The sequence below is a fragment of the Actinia tenebrosa genome, unplaced genomic scaffold (assembly GCF_029948245.1).
Source record: "Actinia tenebrosa isolate PJP-AT-01 unplaced genomic scaffold, QUT_ActTen_1.0 PGA_scaffold2__45_contigs__length_23673736, whole genome shotgun sequence".
Taxonomy (NCBI): domain Eukaryota; kingdom Metazoa; phylum Cnidaria; class Anthozoa; order Actiniaria; family Actiniidae; genus Actinia; species Actinia tenebrosa.
The window spans coordinates 14,437,028-14,458,477 of NW_028292579.1; the positions used below are offsets into that span (position 1 = coordinate 14,437,028).

The 21,450-nt window shown below is 37.3% G+C and overlaps 3 protein-coding genes and 1 pseudogene across 3 annotated transcripts; 3 read left to right on the top strand and 1 right to left on the bottom strand.

The window, feature by feature from the left end:
- The first annotated feature begins 2,768 nt into the window (after positions 1–2,768).
- Positions 2,769–4,471, top strand: LOC148909336 (uncharacterized). Its single transcript, XM_089034092.1, has 4 exons — positions 2,769–2,856; positions 2,929–3,044; positions 3,312–3,388; positions 4,420–4,471. The coding sequence occupies exons 1-4, from the start codon at positions 2,769–2,771 to the stop codon at positions 4,469–4,471; spliced, it is 333 nt and encodes a 110-aa protein (XP_088890218.1).
- Positions 4,472–6,540: 2,069 nt separating this feature from the next.
- Positions 6,541–7,579, top strand: LOC148909337 (uncharacterized). Its single transcript, XM_089034093.1, has 2 exons — positions 6,541–6,682; positions 7,175–7,579. Exons 1-2 carry the CDS (start codon positions 6,572–6,574, stop codon positions 7,577–7,579), a joined length of 516 nt encoding a protein of 171 aa, XP_088890219.1. The 5' UTR covers positions 6,541–6,571.
- Positions 7,580–10,124, top strand: LOC148909338 (uncharacterized; annotated as a pseudogene).
- Positions 10,125–14,325: 4,201 nt separating this feature from the next.
- On the bottom strand, positions 14,326–17,769 carry LOC148909339 (uncharacterized). The gene has a single exon (XM_089034094.1). The coding sequence runs from the start codon at positions 17,767–17,769 to the stop codon at positions 15,358–15,360; it is 2,412 nt and encodes an 803-aa protein (XP_088890220.1). The 3' UTR covers positions 14,326–15,357.
- Positions 17,770–21,450: the final 3,681 nt, after the last annotated feature.

Here is a 21,450-nt window from a genome sequence, read left to right on the forward strand (position 1 = left end):
GAACCTAACGAATTAAACGCTGAAAACTTTCGTCTGAATAAAGCGAACTTAATCCTGGCTTACTTGGAAGGGCAGACAAAACACTACGAAAAAGTTAGGAAGAAATACGTTAGAGCCCGGAGTACGCTACATAAGATTTCGATAACTTCAGGGTCCATATCTGTTGTGTTAACGGGCTCCGGCGTTGCTACTTCGCTTACTGGACCCGGAATAGTCGTTGGCGTTCCTTTGGCCAGCGTTGGGGCAGCCTGTGGTATTATTTCGGCTGTTGCTACGGGCATTATGAAAAAGCTATCCACGAAAATATCCAAGCATGACACGACAATAGCTCTATCTAGGGCTAAAGTAAATACTATTACCGATCTTGTCTCAAAGGCTTTGCGTGACAGAAAGATAGACGACGTAGAATTCTCGCTCATTCTGGCCGAAGAAGACAAATACGAGAAATTAAAGACGGACATAAGGAATAAAAAAACAGTCGTAAAAGATCTTTCCGAGGAATCTCGCAAAAAGATTTACCAAGAAGCGAAAGAAGAGCTTCAAAGAAAGCTTGCTTAGACATCAGTTTTGAAAAAAGCGTGACAGGATTCTATTTACATATCGAACGTCAGTCTAGAAATTACGCGTAATCTTATGCCATAAGATTCACTATCTTCTTGGAATCCATCCTAACAGGGGGTGGTTGGGGTCTATCTTGTAAAATATTTCGTAAATTACGTCAGGGTAATAAGGAATATCCTTATCCAGCCGACAAAACATCCACTCGGCTTTTGTCATATCAGAAACCTCGGGAATAGACTTACCGGTAATTTCAGACAAAAGATAGGGAATAGCTTTGTAATATTTCCCTAGTTTTAATTTTTTCAATGTCTTCCGTAGACTTTGTGGGGTTGGCTCTTCTAAATGGTCTATGATTTTCTTCTTTACTTCGTTGTCTAAATATACCGGTCGATAACCTTGGATATGACTCATCCAGTCCCTAAAGTATTTTATTCTTTTGTATGGCGTCTTCTTACGACCTCCGTTGGAATAATATTGTTCCCTGGTAGCACAAGGCACGGCATTACGAATATTTTTACCGCACTCGTAACACTGTGCTGACGTGTCGTCTTCTATTTGCATTTTCTTACCACAACAAATATACTTATTTGGTTTAGTAGGTACAAACTTGAGTTTCAAGCACTTTACACAGAAATCATAAACAAACTCTTTACAATCTTCGCACTCCATATATAGACTAACATATTTGCGCTGTTGCCCCCAACCACACTTGGAGTGGGTTGTTTCCGTAGGTGGATTTTTGACACGGGTCTTGCCCCGTGTTGAGATTGCGCTGGAACCCCCATTCCCTATACTACTTCCTGGGTATTCTTCGGACGAGGAGTGGCAAAACTACGCGCGTACTCTTCGTTGCGCGATTTTAGTGTTTGTACAGTACTCTACTCATACAATATATGAAATTTAGCAGTGATAAAAAATGACCTGTATTCTTTAAATTGTAATTCTGAGAAGTCCCGTATCATTTATCTAGCATCATTTATTCTTAACATCGACAACAAAAGAGAATATCGAAATTTATATTATATACTAACATGAATTGCTAATATTTTGACTTGAAGCGTTATGTTTTCTCAACATTTCCGCGTTTGCCGTTTAAATAAACATTAAGTCACGTTTTTCACTGTTATTGTTTTTTATTCTACCTTTTACCCTTTACCCATTATTACCCTTTACCCATTACCCGCCACCCGCATTTTAGACACGCCGCTGACGGCTACCCTGCCGAGTTTTACCAACATTTTTTTAAAATGTTAGTGCTGTGAAATCTCTCGATTGCATAGCTATAACACATTAACGAAAATGCAATACTAGAATCAAAAGATTTTGTTGTTAAAACATACAATAATTTTTGCTGATTTTAAAAGCAGTCACTCTGGATAACAAGGCCCTCATAATGCTATTAAAGAAGAAGAAAAAAGATTGCCAATGTAAACCTGATGAATGTAAGCATGTAAAAACCAGTGAGAAATCTGCTGACCTATGTGGGAAAGGATTAGGGGTGGAATGCTGTGCCTTTTGCAGTGCTATACCGGTTTGTAATTATTTTACCAGTTATGTGCACTTGCTTATCATTTTCTTTACATGTACTTCATTTTTGTGAACTGTTTAAGACCTGGACATATACACAGGATAATGAATCAAATGACGATTTATATTTATCATGTTAAAACCTTAATTCAAATTCCTTTTTATACATGAAATGGTAAATGAAATTACACCACTGAAATCATTTTCATAGTTGTGTTTTTTATTTTCTAGGGCTAAGAATGTCTGATGTTCTAAGAGGGGAATCACGCCCAGAATTGAAAAGCAAAGCAAACATTTGAGATTAAGCAAATCTACAACCCAGGCGTTAAAATAAAATGCTCTTTCAGAAGTTTTTGAATGGAGTTCTTGAACGAAGTATTTATACACCACCACACAACACAGTTTGAAATGGTAACCACAATGGTATAAAGATTTTTGGTTTTGCATCAATCTTTAAAGAACTGGAGCTATTTGAAATCCAAACCTAGATTTAAAGAATGCAATCTTCGCTTAAATAATGCAAACTTCAAAACAAACCCAGATTCAAATTTCAAATAACAAACTGAACCTTCCAACCTTGATAGGAATGCATGAGCTGGTTTGATAGTTTAATAGTTTGACAACTTTTTTCTTGAAATTTAACAGCAGCATATTTATTTTATAGGCAAAACATCAGAGACATGATTGTTGACATCAATTTCCAGAAAGACCAGATTAAAAGGAATGGCATTTCTATTGATGGAAAATTGTATGGAATCAAATTTAAAGGTAAACTAGAGAACTTTACCTCTAGTGATGCTAACTAACCATGATTGATGTTAGTCATTTGTTGCTTTTCAGTTATTCTTGATTACAAAGGATTCTGCCTCTTACTGGCTAAGGCAAATGATGGTAATTTCGAGCTTGGTGGAAAAGGCCTCAACGTTGAATTTTGCATGTTTTGCCATGCAATACGGGTAAGAAATTCATTTATACTTTTACATTGTGTACTCTCTATATATGTGCATTCTGATCAGCAATAAATATGACAAATTTATAAAAACATCCAATTAATTAAGGGTACTTCCCATTTCATTAGAATAATTCAATTCACATGACAATTTCTCTAATCGACTGGCACCCACATGGACACTCAAAATATCAATGAGCCCTAATTCTGTAGGAAATAAGCTAAACACCAAGGAAGAATAATGATTATGTATTCATACACTTATATGTAATAGCTGTGTACCAATTGTGATCTTGGACCAAATGAGGTTTGCCTGAAGCATTTCTCTATGTGCAAAGCAAATATTGGAGGGTAAGTACACAACTATTAATACATAGGTTGTGAACAATATGTCCTTAGAATTATGAAATTGCTAATTGAAAATCTATATCAGAGGTATGGTTTGGGATCTTCTCTCTCTCTCTCTCTCTCTCTCTCTCTCTCTCTCTCTCTCTCTCTCTCTCTCTCTCTCTAGATCTAACGTAGGGAACTTTTGTCACATATTTTTCTCTCTTTCACTTTTCATCTTTAAATTTTTAATTTAATCCCCAATTTCATAAAGCGATCAAGTGCAAAAAAAATGCAAGATGGTAACAAAATTATAGCTTCACATCTTTTTTCCTTCCCTTATATATATCAGGTTTTGTCCAGAAATTGTTACTAAAGTGCCTTTGCAGTGGTTTTGTTAATGCCTGAGTGGTAAAAAGCCTTCGTTACGGTTGATGATGGATATATGGCTGATGACTGAGCTCATTAAGATTCAATCTTCAGCCAACGTTTTTTTATTTTGGAGAAAATTTTGGGTTAAAAAAATGCTTTGAGTTTATTACACTTAAGGTGTCATTTGAGTTGGTGTCCAAAAGTGCGATTCAAAATTAGCTTATTTTTAAAATGAAAGCGTTTTTCTACTAGTGCACATAAACCAATATCCATAAAACTTCGTGATATGTTAGGATGCAGCATCGTCTACCTTTAGCGGTTTTTTCAGAAAGAAAAATTGCTTCTGTGTTATCTTTTTAGCCAAAATTTTCTTCGAAAGGCAAATGGTGCAAAAGTGCCCTTTTTTTTATCATACTAGAAAATGCAAAAAAAAAGCCTACATTTAAGATTAATTCCCCTTCTTTGTTATCTAATGGTAACGCAATAACTAAAACAAGTTATTTCACTAGTCAACTTACATTTCTTTTAATTTTTTAAGTAAATATTATGATCACAGTTTACATATAGGGCATTTTTGTAACTCAGTTGGGTCGGAATGGTAGTCAATAACACTTTACATGTTTTATACATCTAACATGTAGGTTCATTAACTTTAAATGATAATAATTTCATTTCAATCATAGATCAAGTGATTCAACTTCCAATTCATGGACATATGACCCCAACCCTTATTAAGCCTTCAAAGTGCTAACAAAAAGGGAAAAGGACAGAAAAGAAAAAACTAATTTCGCTGCCTTCCATTTCTTCTAACTACAAATAAAAGATTTCCCGAACATTTTCCCTCAAATACAAAAAAGAATCGACCTTTGTCTACTTTAAAAACAGCGCATACATGCACACCACAGGGTAACCGCAGTCTAGTAGAATTGGAATAGTCACGTGACAAAAACAAGCAAATTCAAATGAGGTGACGGTTGAAAACGTCTACATACAGATCAAGTAGTGATGATCTATCGCTGCTGATTTGGTGAGTATAAAAATTCAATATCTTTATTAACCATGCATTTATCAATGTTTTATATTAGGGATATGTTGATCAATAGGTTAAGTCGTCATTTTAATTCAAATTTAAACTCCGAGACAATATTATTTCGAAATAAAAACGGGGCCTAAAATGTCGTTGGTAAGAATTACAAATTTTCTTTGAAACTCTTTGTGAATGTTTTCGAGAATTAAGCTTTCTTTTGAGTATAAATATGTTTAAAATCATTTTAGAAAGAAAATAGCAAATGAGTATTTAAACAACACTCCCTTCATGATTCGAAACCTGCTGGAAAATTGTTAGTAGTGAATTAAATCACTAATATTTTGATACTATAACGAAAGGAAGCTTAACGTTTTTCATTTCGTGGATTTATATTTTTTCAATCTTACTGGTTTTTCGATTGCTTACAGATTAAAACATTTGATGTTCTCAGACATTATATATTCTAAATTGTTGGTTTCTTTTGCGAAAATCTTTTTTTATAGAATTTTCAAGAAATTTCAAGAATTAGAATTTTCAAGCTGGCTCATTTCTTTAAACAATGACAACTAACATAATGAACTAAAAAAAAAACATGTCTATGAATTGCATAGAACTTCGTGATGAAAAATCTTAAAAATTCAAAACAATATTGTCAGTACTTGTTTTTACTAATTAAATCAATCAATCAATCATCATTTTTATTTAATCATTATTCCATCCAAGTGATTACTATTGAGAAAATTGAATAAGAAGAATATAAAAGATAATTATGTAAATTGAATTGCAAGAATGCATAATGAAAGAAGGATTTTGATATATATAGATAAATATATACAGCCATTTGCTAAAATTATGGCCGCTTCCAATATATATACTAATATATCAATTCATATCAAAAATTATGGGATAGCCCCCCTTATATTCTTTTCGAGTTGTCTATCATTAGGGCTTTCCTAAAAAAATATCAAGAAAGATATCTCACCCTGTCTGATATACTTTCGATATACTTGTATTTATATTTGAAACGGCCATAATTTTTGTAAATGGCTGTATATAAATATATATGAGGGTGATGATCTTACCTGGTAAGGCAGGGAATCCCAAACTTTTGGTCCCTGACTAGCAACTGTGAATTGTTTGATATTTGTTCTACAAAAAATTGGTCTAAAGTTCTTACATTGTCTAGTGGGAAAGGAGTGAAATTGACATTTTTTTGAGAACATCCTAAGAAAAACGTTAAGAAATATCTTTTTTTCAATGGAATACATAAATAAACCTAGCTGAAGGGAGTGTATATACGGTGGCCCAGAAGGGCCATATCGACATCATAGATTTGATTCAGATCGCGACTTATTAACTTGCGAAAGACGCGCATACGTCTAGCGCAACATGGCGGATGGTCCCAGTGTCGAGTTGGAAAGGGTAAGTAAATCATTTTTGGGTACCTTTGAATTCAGCACGAACCCTGGTTGTTTCTACATGTGAATTTACAGTTAATAAGTCGCGATCGCAAGTTAATCTGAATAATCTGAATAAAACGTATGCTGTCGATATGGCCACCGTATGTGTATCATCTATACTAAGTCTTAATATATTATTTTGAGAAAACAAAGGAGAAGTATGTGCATCAAAGCTAGAGTTGGTAATGATTCTTACTATGCGTTTCTGTAATATTTTCAATCGACATAGATTGGTTCAATAAGTAGGGCCCCAGGTAATATTGAAACAGTAAAGATAAGAGTATGCTAAGGCATAGTAAAGCATAAAAAAGATAATTGTTTGTTCATTTGTTTGTTTGGCTCAGAGATATGGATCCACAACTAAGTAAATCACGTTTTGCTTATGAGGCACGTGTGAGAGACATTCTAACCTCAAAGGTTACAGCGAAAAAACGAGGTGACTTGGAACGTGTTAAAAGGGTAGGTATATAACGATTCTTTCTTTGTAAAGAAATATGAGGTGTAATTAAGGAGATAAACCATTAATTAGTTTAGGCTGAACTTATTTTAAATGAATCGCCTTTTTCAGGGGCGGATCCAAGGGAGGGATACGCGCACCCTCCTCGAGCAACGTTTTGCTCCTATTTTGTGCCCTTCGGTTGTGGTGTGCACCCCCAGACAACTTTGTGCACCTAGTTTGTGCCCTCTTGTGCTCTTCAGTCGATATATGCAGTTCTACTGGATGCGGTTTTTATAGATATGTGTTTGAAGAAATGAAAATCTTCATTTTTTGATATTTTGCCCAGCAAAACATTAGAATGACATTATCATGATGAGCGCGTGCGCTCTAAATTCATGCGCAGAAATGATGCGCGCAAACAATGCCCGCAAACGTCCTTAATTATTCTTCATAGTTATTTGTTTAGTTAATCATAACACTCTATTTATTTGTTTTGGGTTCTTTTTTTCTAGTGCGAAGATAAGCTAGTGCTAATCAAAGAGGAATGGAAAGCGTTTCAAGAGCAATTTAAGGAAAATGCTCGGGTTGAGAGAGCTGAGGATGGCGAATACGACGACAGTGATGGTGACCAAGATGAAGAGAATGATGAAGAAGAGGGCGAATGTGAAGGCGACGAAGAGGATGAGTATAGAAATGAAGAGGAATGGGACAGTGGAGGAGACGGCGAAAGCTACAGCGACAAGGAACATAAACTTGAAAACCAAAAAAGGAAAGAAGAAGAAGAAAAAGAAGACTGTAGTAACAAGGAAAAGAAGATGAAAACAGAAGGCAGCCGCTTAAAAAAGCAATGTCCACATCCAGGATGCAAGGCATCAGTTATACACATTCCAAGACATCTCGTAAGTGTGCATAAGTAGGAGAAAGAAAAAGCACGGAAAGCTGCTACCAGATATGGTCTTCGTAAGAAGTATACTTATAAAGAAAAACTCCTTCAAACAAACCCAAAAGCTGTCGGCAACAAACAAGAGAATCGTAAAGACTACCATACCAGAAGACTATGTCCGATTCCTGGATGTATGTCAATAGTTCTTCGTCTTCCTCAGCACTTGAAAAACGTACACAAAGTAAACAGTAAATCAAAAGAGTATTCTTAGATGCTACGTACTGCCATTAAAAACCCCAAATGTGTCCTTGTAAAGAAAACTCGCTGCCCCGAGGCACGAGAAGATGATGTGAGACCTGAATTAAACGAGAAAGACGATATGCAACCAGAAGTAGACGAGAGAAATGATATGGAACCAGACGTAGACGAGAGAAATGATATGGAACCAGAAGCAAGCGAATTATCACTAGAAGTTGACGATGAATTAGTCTTAGAAGGAGAAGAAGAAAATGCAAATAATGACATTGATGAACATATCGTCAATAATGCTGATAAAGATTCAATCCAAGACACACCAGCTTCCGTAAGGGCTGTGCTATCAGAATTTTCGTACTGGCTTCATTCTGCTGACGGGGGACATAAAGAAGAAAAAACAGCTAACCAGCATAGTAGGCAAGTGGAAAAGATTCTGTTTATCATTGAAAAAGATCCCGTAAAACAGAATTTAACATTGCTTTTAGACAAACAAGCGGTAAGAAATAAGTTTCTGCATCAATATGCTGAGTCAAAATTTCATCCAGGCACCATTAAGTCTTATCTCACAAGTTTGCGTCATTTTTATGATTTTCTAATTTCGGAAGAACCTGAAGAAGTACCATTTGACAACAAATTGCTTCAATCGTTAAAAGAGAAGGTCATACGGTGGAATAGCTCGTACAAAAAGGTCACTGGTAAAAGAATGTGGAAGAAAGCCAAAGAGGATTTTGACTCCCTGATAACACCTGATAAGGTAAAAGAATTCGAAAGAAGCGAAGCAGTAAGACAGGCTATTTCATATCTTGGAAAACTGTCGGGTGCACACAATATCGAAATCACCCAGCATGTGTACACACTTATACGCGATTTTTTGATGACAGAAATCAGTTTTAATAATGCTCACAGATCTGGAGTAATAGCCAACATGCAGCTCACAGAATTTGAGCGTGGACAAAAAGAACAAGACCAGATAGTTGTCGACGTTTTTGAGCACAAAACAGTTCATATACATGGACCAGCTCAAGTAGTTTTTAACCCCACGTTACACAGCTGGGTTAATATATTTTTGAGAAATGTAAGGTCCTGCTTACCAAACGCAGCTAATGCTTCGCAGTTGTTTTTGTCATGGAATGGAGAGAAGATGACGTCCGGCCAGATAACAATGTGTGTAAAATCCGTTTGGAAGAAGGCGGGGTTAGAAGGGGTAGTTTCTGCCACAGCAATGCGAAAGGCTGCTGTAACTGTCACTTGCGATAACACAGAAGCTGGCATGAGCTCTGACCTCGCAGACTTGATGGGTCATCGAGTCCAAACGCAGACGAAATACTATCGACTAAGAAACAAGAAAAAGGTGGCAGCAAGAGCATCTAAAGAACTTTCAAAATCGATGAGGGATGTCCCAGACGAGAGAAAGCTTCAAGAGACTGCAGCGGTTACCTCCATGGAAACCTCCATAGACACCCACGACAGTAGTGGAAAGAAAGTAGAAACCAACGATGACGAACATCGACCTTTTCGTTTCAGCAACAAAGAACTAAAAGAAATAAGGAGGATTTTTCAAGCAGAGATCATTGCAAAATCAATATCCATGGATGATGTAAGAAATAAAATCGAAAAAAATGAAATCCTGAAAGGCCTCAGACCGAGAAGGGTTTATGACAGAGTTAGATCAGAATGGCGCTGCAAAACACAGCTAGACGACTCTTGCGACTGTGTTCCCGTGGAGACAGAAAACATCAGAGATAAAATGGAAAGGATAGATGGTACTGATGATGACCAAGATGAAGCTGCAAGCGCCTTTTCCGTCAGCGTGGTTTACCCAACTACTGAAGGCAGTCAGGGGCATGGCATATTTTCAACTGGAGAAATCTTTATAATTCAGAAAGCTTGTCGCGACATCATCGCTTTTGGTCCCATCTCGAAAATACGCATCAGCAACCATCTGGAGAAAACCGAGTCGGGAAAGATAATGCTGGAGAAATTCACATCTGAACAGCTCTTAAATCGGGTTAAGTATGAAAGAAGAATGAAAAGACGCCAGACGAAATAAGTCATGCACCACCATCCAATAAGAGTTTGTAAGGCGAGTTGAGATTCGTGATAGTTTTGATTCATCAGCTTTTTAATTATAAATTAAGCCAAGCTTTCGAGCATCTTGCTCTTCAGCTCTAGCACAGCACGCCATGAAGACTGGCCACAGCATTGGTTGCCTTGGTTGTTCTGTAGTTCATAAAGAAGAACGATGGCACACAGAGGAAATGGTTGGAGGCATGGAAGATTGCTAGTGAATCGCATGCTCTCTTTAATAGAGATAGTGCAAGAACTTTACCTGATAGCTATCGTAGCTTGATAAACAATTAAAATTGTATCTTAATAGCCCAAAAAATAGCGCGCGCAATTAATTATCCCTTCGTAACACGCACGCTCCTAACAACGGATACATTTGACTGTAACACGCGCACATTGTTATGTTGCGTGTTTCTAGTGAAAATTGTCACAACCGTTTGCCCTGATGAAGAGCAAGATGTTCGAAAGCTTGGCTTAATTTATAATTAAAAAGCTGATGAATCAAAACTATCATGAAGACACCTTCAGTTTACAGTTTTGCATGAAGTTGACAGCCTAAAACAATGCAATAAAGTCCTGTCACAGTTTGGCCCAAAGTCCTTCAAAAAAGACAGGATTCATGTGGTAATGAAGCCAGGCCAGGAGTCTTCTGCAGAAAGACACAATATCAAGGTGTCTTCATTTTCAGGTTAACAATATACTGCCTGTGAATGTATGATAAAAATTCCAATGTTCAGTTTCTCTATCTTTTATGATGCTTGATCATATGCTAAAACATTTTAAACAAATGTATCAAATCATTAATATTTATCAATTTTCCAGGTTCTACAGAAAGAGAATTCCTAGAGAACTGTGATGAAATTGTACTAGAATCCCTTCCAAAGGATAAGCTCATCAAGAATTATTTCAGGGATGCCGAGACTGTGAAGCTGTTCATTCTTAACCAAGTCTCATTTTGTCAAGAGCGTTTGAAGGTAATAATGTAGTTGTTATAATGACATGCGTAACTTATCAGTTGTAACTTACCACTGTTAAGGTTATGTTGACCAGTCCTGAGTGATATATCTACTGTATATAGATTATTGGTTTGCATGTAAGTTGTTGATGATAATGTAATGATTCTAATACAATTTGCTTAAATTTTGCCTATTTTTTACCAGTACTATCAAGACTTGAAGGGAAAAGGAAAATTCATAAGAGATTTTGGAAGTCACCAGGAACAAATTGAGATTGAAAAAAAAGGTACACTGTATTAATACAGGGTTTATGCTACTTCTTAAACTAAACTCCTTGAAAACTCCCTAGATTTCATTTACGTTGTTAAGGGCATTTGAAAAGTCCATTAATATTGGACATTCAGCTGAAACTTTTTAAAATAACTCCAATGGCTTAATTACTGATACTTTAAATCAAAGTTTTTTAAAAGAAGGTCCCACAAAAGTCTTACAAGATTTTTTCAAGACTTATTGGGTGTGTAAGATTTCGATATTTATAAGATTTCTGTCACAGCATTTACACATGGTATGGTACGAAGCCATTTTGAAACGTTGAAAAGCAAGTTGGACACCAAAACATCCGGTGATGGTCCGTACTTCGAGCCAGATTCAGTAAAGCCGAGTGAATTGTGATTCAGCGGCTCGAAAACTTGAACGGCAAAAAATTTTTTAAAAAGTGTATAAGAAAATATAAGAAAAAAAGAGAGAGAAGAAGAAAGGAAAAGCTATGCTTCAACTTATGAATATGAAATAATATTATAGTGCATTTTTTATAGAATGAAAGTACGCCCAAAAGTTATTTTTAGTTCATAAGGTTAGGACGTACATGACATAGTGCGGCTCACCCACTTCCGGCTAAGGGATCTCATTTTGGAAATGGAGTCTCATGCATGTGATAAGAATCCTGAAGAAAACGCTGAAAAACGAGTTACAAAAAGTCGACCCCATACCAAAGAAGAAAAGAAAGAACAGAAGAAACGATACAGGAAAAGGAAACGCGAAAAGAAAAGATCGGAAATACAAAAGTGTCACGAGGCGAAAGAAAGCAAAAGTCCAAGCAAAGAAGAAGATGAAGTAACGAAAATAGCGGCAGATAAGTCATTAATGGAAGCATCCAGGGCGGCTGTGATGGTAAATTTAGCGAAGAAACAAAAGCTTCAAAGGGAGAAAACTACGCTAAATACTTCAACTTTCAAAAGTACTAGTGAGAGTTTCGATTCTGGTAAAAAGCAGACACAGACGGCATCGGGAATCAAAGAAATCAGACCAGAATTCCTTGAATATTCGACGCTGATTGAGAGCGGTAGCTATGGCGATTGTTACTTTGCAAAATACAGAGGAATCAAGGTGGTCATTAAACGAGGAAGGGCAAGGGACAATACCAGAGATAGCAAGCGGGTTATGGAAGAGTTGATACACGAAGGACACGTAATCAATTCTTTGGGTGATCACAGGGGGCTTCCACTTTTGTTCGGTATGATAACAAAAACACTGCCTGTATGTTTAGTTCTGCAGTTTCATGGAACGAACTCTAAAAGTTTGACTCTATATCGAGCAGCAGAGAAGAAACTTCTTTCAAAAGATGACTGCCTATGCATTTTTGATAAGATTTGTAACGCAATCGAGTATGTTCACCACAAAGGTTTTTTGCATAACGATATTAAATCGAACAATGTTGTTTTAGAAGAAGAAAGAGATTCTCCTGGATACTTTCCAGTTCTAATCGATTTTGGTAAAAGTCGAAAGATCGCAAGCTACTTTGGAAGAAAACTTATTCCACGTTGTGAAAGAAGTTATCTTGCACCAGAAGTCGTTACCGGGAAAGAAAGTACCGCTAGCGATGTATTTTCTTTAGGATATATGTTGAAATCCGTTTCTATTCTATTAGATCTTTATAGTTTTTTCCGATCCCTGATCACGAGGGCTTGCGAAAAAAATCCTTCCCAAAGGATATCATTACAAGAATTTCACAGAAAAATCCTTAGACCAGATAATCTCGTGTAGAATAAAATACATTATCTCTGTCTCTATCATTATCTCTGTCTCGTATTACCAAACCATAAGTAATAAGAGTAAGATTTTTAACACCTAGCTATCCTCCCCTACAGCGCATAAGTACCGCAAATATGCATTTTGCGCACCTTTTTTGTCCTCGCAAAACAAATCTAACCGGCCTGGGGCTCCTCATGTTGCTCTGTACACCCCTGAAGAATTATCCAAAGAAATTCGACTACCCCTGAAGATTTTTACCTCACTCTGTACACCCCTGAAGAATTATCCAAAGAAATTTGATGAAGATTTTTATTCTGAAGATTTTTATTGTAATTAAATCTGATTAGTTTGCTGTATGGGATATACAGCTATGTTATAATGTGATGCAGATGGAGTAGACCCAGATTGAATAGAAACCTATATATCAATTATTAATGATATTATAAGTAATATTGTGGTATGGTGGTTCTAGTTCCTCACCTCTAAGTTTATGACAAGAAAATAGTCTATTTGTTCAAACCTTAGGAATAATGTTCTCAAGAAGGGTCAAGATACAAACAAGACTTGGAAAATTGTTTTAAAAAACATTTTATAGAGCTACAAAAGTAGTTACGGTGATCAAATGCATTAAACATTGAAACCTTTTATGTAACAGTTGAAATTTTCAATTTAAAAAAATTTCTATTATGAATTGAACATTTTACCAACTCAAAAACAAACTGTGATAGTAGAATGCATAGGGCAATTGAGAAACTACTAAATACATGTTCAAGTCTAGAAACTATACAAAGAACTACTATGATCATTCCATAAGTAGAAGAAGAATTGAACCCAAGACCAACAAAAAATATCAAAATAGCCTTCGTTATGGTAAAAACTACTAAACATACAGCTAGAAAGCACAAAAAAACTGCTAAATAAGTCATAACTAGGACAAAAGAGTGTTATATAAACTCGCTTAAATGAATTAAATGAAAGGGGTATATATACAACTATTTAAATAAAGTTAGTCACCTGAAAAGCTACAAAGCTGAGACCAACAAGGATTATGGATAGATACATTTTACATGTTTCAACCGCTTGATAACAGTTGACGGAAATGAGATCTTTTACTAGTTACACATGTTTACAGTCTCACCTCCTCTGAACATCCTCAACTGCTGCAGTTTGTGTCAAAAGCTTTACTTGTAGGATATAAAACATTTCCCCATGATTCTCAGCGATCACTGCTTTTTAGATTTTTGGTGACTAACTTCAATGAAATAAGTATATATAGTGGTAGGTTACGGAAAACAGAACAGCCAATCCATGGCCCCTACTCGTATTATGTACACCTTACCAGTCACATTGTAAGTTACAAACTGGTTTAAACGTAAAATGTAAAAGGGTAAGGATATGCAAGGGCGGATCCAGTCAAAATCTTAGAGGGGGGGGTGGGGTTAATTGAGTTTCTTCCTTCAGTTTTTTTTTTTTTTCCCTGTTGAAGGGGAACTTCACACCCCCTTTGCCGCCCCCTGGATCCACCCTTGATAGGGGATGGCTGACAGTACGGCCACTCCACGACCCCTACTCTTACTAGCTAAACCTTAATCAGGCTTCTTTCAGTTTTCCTGAAGCAAGAAGTGATGTCACATCAATAGTGTATATAGCGTCAGGCTCACAAACGTACACCACATCAACAGTGTCACTGGCAATTGATGAGCTCTGCACCTCTGCTACATACCAGCCTGGTCGCTACCCGGAATCACCTATTTCCTCTTTTGTCCAACGTATTTTTAGTCGTCTGCCTATTTCAAAGAAGTTCTCATACTCATCAGAGGCATTGATCGTTTCCATTTGAACAGGCCTGCAAGTGCTTTTGTCAGGCTGATATTGCCTACCCCGATCTAGATAATTATAGAGTGACTTGAAGAGGTTATGGAGGTCACTAATGTGAAGTACACCATCAGGAACTTTGATAAATGATTTTTCTTGTACTTTTTTACGGTGTGCCCTTACACGTCTTATGTCATCAACTTTTAAAATGTGTTCTTTCACCATTTCGGAAATTATTTTTTGTGCATTTGTGATGGTTGTTTTTATTTCTTCTACTTCTTTGTGTGCAACAAGATAAGAGCGACCATGACGTAACAGAAAGAGACGCAGCACCAATTCACTTTTGTTACCAGATGCGGATATTGCATAGCTCCTCAAGATATACTTGATGGTTGGAATAGGTATTTTTTTAAGTTCTACAGCGGACGACGGTAAGGAAGTAAGTCCTGCAAAATATGGCTGAAAATGGCTTGGTTTCTTGTAGTCATGTACATTTTCAAGAGCCAATCTCTCGACCAGGGAATGTTTCAATCCCTTGTCAGGTAGCCCTTTGCTCTTGCACATCTGCTGTAAATCTGCTACTGACTTCTTGAATAGGGGATGGCTTCTCCATGTTTCCCTGTCGATGCTCTTTTCATATTCCTTATTTTCTTTTAGCCTCTGTGAGTGAAAGTACTCTTCAACTTCCTTAACTGGAATCCACGAAAGAATGGCCAAAGCTCTCCAGAACGTCTTGCGGAGGATTGTTGTTAATGACATAAAATGAGTTTAATAATTTACTGGGCAAAAACATCTGCGGTGTCTTGATGTTGCACTTACTGTTTAAAAGGGACGTTTTTTCGAATGATAAATAATGTAGTTCTCCTCCAGACTTTAACCAGCTTACGTAATCGAGAAGAGGCTGTAGCTCAATGTTGTCTATGCTCTTATCAGCGTAAATGGTTGTGGAATATTTATCTTTCCAGCAAGTTGTTAGTTCAGAATCCATAATTAATTTATAGTCATCAATGTATCTCCTAGTAAAATCAGTAGACAAACCCCAAATGGTGGCCAGTGCTTGAAATTGCGGATTTAGAGTTTTCGGTCCATAGGTCCATTCACAATCTTCTTTCCTCTCTTCCAACAGTTTCATAAAGTCCTTAAGTCTTTCTTCGTCATTAAAGATTCCATTCTCTTTGATTCCTCTGTAGCACTGGAGAAATTGTCTACCGAAACGAGCATTAGACAAACATTCTTTTACATCTGAAGCCATCTTTTCCATATTTTGAAGGTGCTCGGCACTACCTGGATCAGCTTCTGGAAATAGCTGTTTACTGCTAAACGCACCATGCCTGGATAAGGCAACGTTTTCACTTACGTGAACCCTTTCCACAAAATTCCGTTTGCTGTGGTATTCAGCAAATGATCGCTGAATTATTTTGCGTAAATTCAAGATGAATAAAATTCGCGCTAGGCACATTTGTGTTAGAGGACTATCTGGATCTTCCCCATGTCCGTTATCAACTACAAATGCGAAAAAGGACTTCAGCTTTCCTGTTCTGGGGTTTCTGAAAACGTTATCCAGCTCTGGATTTGTTAAGAGGTATAAAAGCTCATTCATGGCACGAAATGTGGTCTCCGTTTCTGTCAATGCAATGTTCACTAATACAACGGGGAAACCAGTTCTCGTTACTTCGATTGTTGAGGGATGGTCCTTACTTTTTTTATGCGTATTTTCAGTCATATCTAAAAAGAGGTGTGTCATTGGATACACTGCGTTGGTCCGGCTTTGATCAAATGTATGGTCCTCATACGTAATAGCTTTCCAACTCTTTCCAGGGTTTTGAACCGGTTGAATGTCACCACATATTATTGTTTTTGCGTCCTTTGAATCTACAATGCAGTCTTCTTTGCAGCTTTCTGCACTTTCTAGTAACAAATTTATGTTTTTTGTTGTCCAGTGGAGGTTGACAACTTGTTTCGAAACACCTGTTCTTGGAGGGCAACTTAAAGAAATACGAGCGTTCACATCTTGACCTGCATGAGGACGTTTTGCGGAGTATGTTTTCTCTTTGTATGATTCAGTATAATTGTAACAGGATTTTAAAGATATACCAAAACCAGGAGGAGCAATTTCCAGTAAAATATCCCTTGCTTGCCGCATATATAGCACATTGTCTTTTGGTCTATACATGATATCTGTCGTCAACCTTGGATGGCTTTCAAGTCCACCGAGCATATTATTACTGCCATGTGAAAATATTCCTTCCAAAACGAATTTCAGTTCAGGAAAAATCTCAGCCTTAAGCATTCTTCCTCTTGTTTCATGCGTCAATGTCCCAATTTTCTGTTTTCTCTTGAAAACGATCCTTCTCCATAGTCGCCTTTGTTGCTCGTTTGTCATATCATTCCTAACAACAAGTGAAGTTTGTTCAAGCTCTTCAAATTGAGATAATTTGTAATCGATCTCATCTTTAGCTAATCTCACAGCAGACTTACTTTTAACATCTATTATTTTACATACAAAGTTCACGCCGGTAGCCTTCGCAAACAAGCCCTTTATCAAATCAAGGTCTTTTTTGGTGTCACAAAATCTAAGGGCACTTTTTAGGAGAGATCCTACCCTGCTCTTGATGACATTGTTGATCTGCTCGTCGAAACGCTTAGTTGCAATTTCCTCCAGACGACGCGCAACACCTAAGAGATCTTGGCCTCTGTCCTCCAATATATACCCTGTACCTCTAATATACACTTGGGTTACGTTGAAGTGTCGCTGAAGTTTTCGTAATATCTCGGAGGACATCATTTTACGCCTTTGATTATTTTTCTGGAAAAATTTACCAATTTCCTGGGTAGCAATCATGGGCCCATTGTCTAACATGTATCGTCCAACCTCAATCATTTTTGAAATTTCTGCTTTGGCTTTAAGGGTTGTTGCAGTTTCTGTTGCTTTTTCTAAAATCCTAATTCTTTCTTCAATGTCTCCTTTGACAGACAGTGTCTTTTTTCTACCTTCATTCTTTTTCATTAGAATGCCTCTTCTTTTAAACCATTCTCGTGAGCGACGAGGAAGTGAATGTACCTCCTGTGCACGTTCAGCCCTGCCACACTCCTCAGGCATCATGGTGGGTGGTTCTCTTTTCTCATAAAAGCCCCTGGAGACCACAGGGAAAGGCAGGTCGTTTATTCCTTTGCCATGTACTTTTAGCGTCGGCTCCCCTGAAACATCTGCCATATTCCCGTAAAAGTTCTTCGACACTTTGGGGAAAGGCAGATCGTTTATACCAACATTTAAAGATTCGGCTTTCGTAGACATTTCCGCGCAGATATTTTTAGATGTATTTGGCGCCACATGCTTGTAAAAGCTCTTGGAGAGCTCTGGGAAAGGCAGGTCATTTGTGCCAGGATGGGCAGATTCATTGATATGTACCATTTGTGCAGGCTGCCCTGGTATATCTTTGCAATTTGGTTTCAACGTCTTCTTTACATCTAAAAACATAAGTACAAAAAGACATTTAACCTAGAGAACACCGAGTCTATAAGAATTTACCAGGGTTTCCCTTACTAGATTTTGATGCCTTCCTAAACTTTCTTATCACCTAAATTGTACAATTTTCTTTGTCATATATCTTAATCAGTTTTATAAAACAGTTTTTCAAGACGTTGCGCCATTTTTATTTTTTATTTTTACTTTGAAAAGTAAAGCCCTATGAATTCCTCATTTTTATATTCAGACCGTGTTTACTTTTCATCTTATACGAACAGTTTTTTTCGCACTTACCATTGTCTCGTTTACGAGTGAAAGCAGTGTTCTTTGCGTGACTGCTTGTCTGGTCTTTCTGCAATGGAGGAAAGTTGATGTCATACTCGGATGGTTGCGTAGTGGTCTTAGATGATGGCTGTGTAGGACGATGCTTCTTTGGTGGGCTGGTCTCGGGTGGCTGCGTAGTACGATGCTTCTTTGGTGGGCTGGTCTTGGGTGGCTGTGTAGGACGATGCTTCTTTGGTGGGCTGGTCTCGGGTGGCTGCGTAGTACGATGCTTCTTTGGTGTGCTGGTCTTGGGTGGCTGCGTAGGACGATGCTTCTGGGGTGGGCTGGTCTGGGATGATGGCGGGGGTAGTGTGATGTTCCTTTGGTGAGCTGGTCTGGAAGGATGGTGGCTGCGTGGTTCGGTGCTTCTTAGGTGTGCTGGTCTGAAATGGTTGCAATGGAGGAAACTCGATGTCATACTCGGACGAGCTGGTTGACAACTGGTTTTTTTTGGAATGTTTCTTCAACGTGTCAAATCCAAGCTCTTCAAAGACTTGATCTGTCAACCATGACATAAGGAGTGCTCTTACATTCATACTTTCCTTAGATGGGTTTCTAAGCAACGACAAGAACACAGCATCCACATCTAAATCATATATCTTGTGCTTTAGAATCATTTTTTCCCAAACCTCAGTTTCAAGAACAGCACAGGCTGAAACAAGAATTACTATGGCTCCACATAGATTCTCGCAGGTTTGTAGTGGATATAAAGAGCTGCATTTCGTCCCACAGACGTGTAAGCGACTGGTGTGCTGCGATGGAATGTGCATAGCATAAACTTCCACATCTGTAGAGACACGTCCACTGAAAATCTCAAAGAAGGGGTCAAAACAAGCTCTCAAGTTATCTGGAACACCCCAACCTTTGGGGTCTCCATAATACATTTGACAAGTGTCACAATTAATGACTAGATAAACCCAGTGGTTTCCGTTTGTAATTGTTGTGCCGGTTATGGACTTTGCAATGTTCAAGGCGAAATGGACGAACTTAATACCTGGATGGTAGCTCTGAATAAGAAGTGACCCGAACATATCAGGGTCCTTCATAACTTCTGTGAAGACGAAAAAGCGATGACTGTCTGCCTTTCTGTTAAATTTTGTAAAGAAATGTTCAATTAGATCATCGCTCAGCCAACGATCGCAGGAAAGGCGTTTGGCGTCTGCAACTCTAAGGCCACCAAAGATATAATCACTTTCCTCATGACTCCATATTTCTTCAAAATACTTCTCCACGCCCTTCAGTATAACAGTGGCATCTTGATTACTGGCACGTAGTCTATTGTAATAAGACCTTTCCTTTTTTACTTCGAGGGCAACACTGCGAAAATTGTTCAATCGTACTAGTTCCTGGAGTCTTGGGCGATCAAACTTGCCAAGTCCATGTATACGTACAGCTATATTCTCCAATTCTTCACAATCCGATTACCATGTACCTCTGCTAACTTCTTGGCGAGTTTCGAGCGAACATCAGTACACATGCTCAGCGGAGGAATCTCTCTCAGGCTTAAAACATCTGTCAACTCAGCGTGGTTTCTTACTTCTATGAATTCAATGCGTGAAAACATAAACGAACTGATTGAAGGAAGATAGTCCAGTGATATATCTCCACGATTCATTGTAAAGGAGCTTCTTTTTACAGTGTTCAAGAGCTGAATAACTTGATGAATAGACCTGGAAATTTACAAAGGAACTTTTAGTACGGTGATGAATTATCAATCATTCAAAGAGCATTTAAAGAACGATTTTACTCCAGTTCTTTTAATGTACAATTCCACTTCGGTTACATTAAAACATGATTTTCACCCCTAAAAGGTACTTAAATTCAAAGACTAAGCCTTCACATGTCTTTCATCTACAGCATTTCTAAGAGGAGATTGATATGAATCCTAAACCTATTTCTAATATTCTCGAAACTTACATATTTGCGAATTTTGAAATTTTCTTTAACAGTAGTAATAAAAAAAAGTTCGCAATTTTCTTGATACCGTATTAAATTAATTTAAAATTATATCATATGCTAGTAAAAAAAAGGTCGCAAATTTATCAACTTTCATAGTTTGCGAAATTTTCAGGCCGTATCATATTATATACTAGTATAAAAAAAGTTCGCAAATTTATCAACTTTCATAATTTGCGAATTCTGTTACCGTATCATATCATATACTAGTAAAATAAAGTTCGCAAATTTATCAACTTTCATAGTTTGCGAATTCTGATACCGTATCATATCGTATTCTAGTAAAAATGTTCGCAAATTTATTAACTTTCATAATTTGCGAATTTTCAGGCAAGATTTAGACAACTAATAAAGGTGTCGATGACGCGATATACAAACAAACACACACCGGGACATGTAGGTAAAAGGCTGCAAAAAAGAATACCACTTTAGCTAAGAATAAACTAGGCGATCTTATAGATGTTTGTTACTTCTTTTTCATGTAACGTTTTTGTTCTTGTCACCCCCTTCCCCATCACCCTCCGATCAGACCAACATAAACAGGAAAACATTGTATATTCAAATACTCTCCCCATCGCTGAACTATTATAAATGTTATTATAAATGGACTATTACAACCTGAGCGGAAGTCATCTTCAGAGTCATGTGAAGAATAAAGTCAGATTGGTCATAATTATACTGCCATGATAAACATAGCCTAATTACCTGGATTAGCCGCGTAATTGGCGGCATCGGTCTAATGAGTGCGAGTCGCTGTTTCGGTGTCCGTGGGCGGTTTTATTGTTTCTAATAAGCCTATTATACGGACCGGTAAGTTAATTGAGCGGTTTAGTGGATGATGCTCAAACATTCACTGGATTCCCAGTCTATCGTATGACCAGTCTTGGTATGATTGGATAAACTTTCATAATTCTTTTTATGCGAGTTATATGATATGATACGGTATCAAAGACTTCGCAAACTATGAAAGTTGATAAATTTTGCGAACTTATTTTGACTGTATATATATGATACAGCCTGAAAATTCAAAAACTA

What these genes read in the sequence shown, in the direction of transcription:
- LOC148909339 (XM_089034094.1), bottom strand. Translation starts at nt 17,769, where the DNA reads ATGCCTGAGGAGTGTGGCAGGGCTGAACGTGCACAGGAGGTACATTCA.
- LOC148909336 (XM_089034092.1), top strand. Translation starts at nt 2,769, where the DNA reads ATGATTGTTGACATCAATTTCCAGAAAGACCAGATTAAAAGGAATGGC. An exon ending in GTATGGAATCAAATTTAAAG is followed by an intron (nt 2,857 to 2,928) that starts GTAAACTAGAGA and finishes GTTGCTTTTCAG; the next exon opens with TTATTCTTGATTACAAAGGA. An exon ending in TGTTTTGCCATGCAATACGG is followed by an intron (nt 3,045 to 3,311) that starts GTAAGAAATTCA and finishes TATATGTAATAG; the next exon opens with CTGTGTACCAATTGTGATCT.
- LOC148909337 (XM_089034093.1), top strand. Translation starts at nt 6,572, where the DNA reads ATGGATCCACAACTAAGTAAATCACGTTTTGCTTATGAGGCACGTGTG. An exon ending in ACTTGGAACGTGTTAAAAGG is followed by an intron (nt 6,683 to 7,174) that starts GTAGGTATATAA and finishes CTTTTTTTCTAG; the next exon opens with TGCGAAGATAAGCTAGTGCT.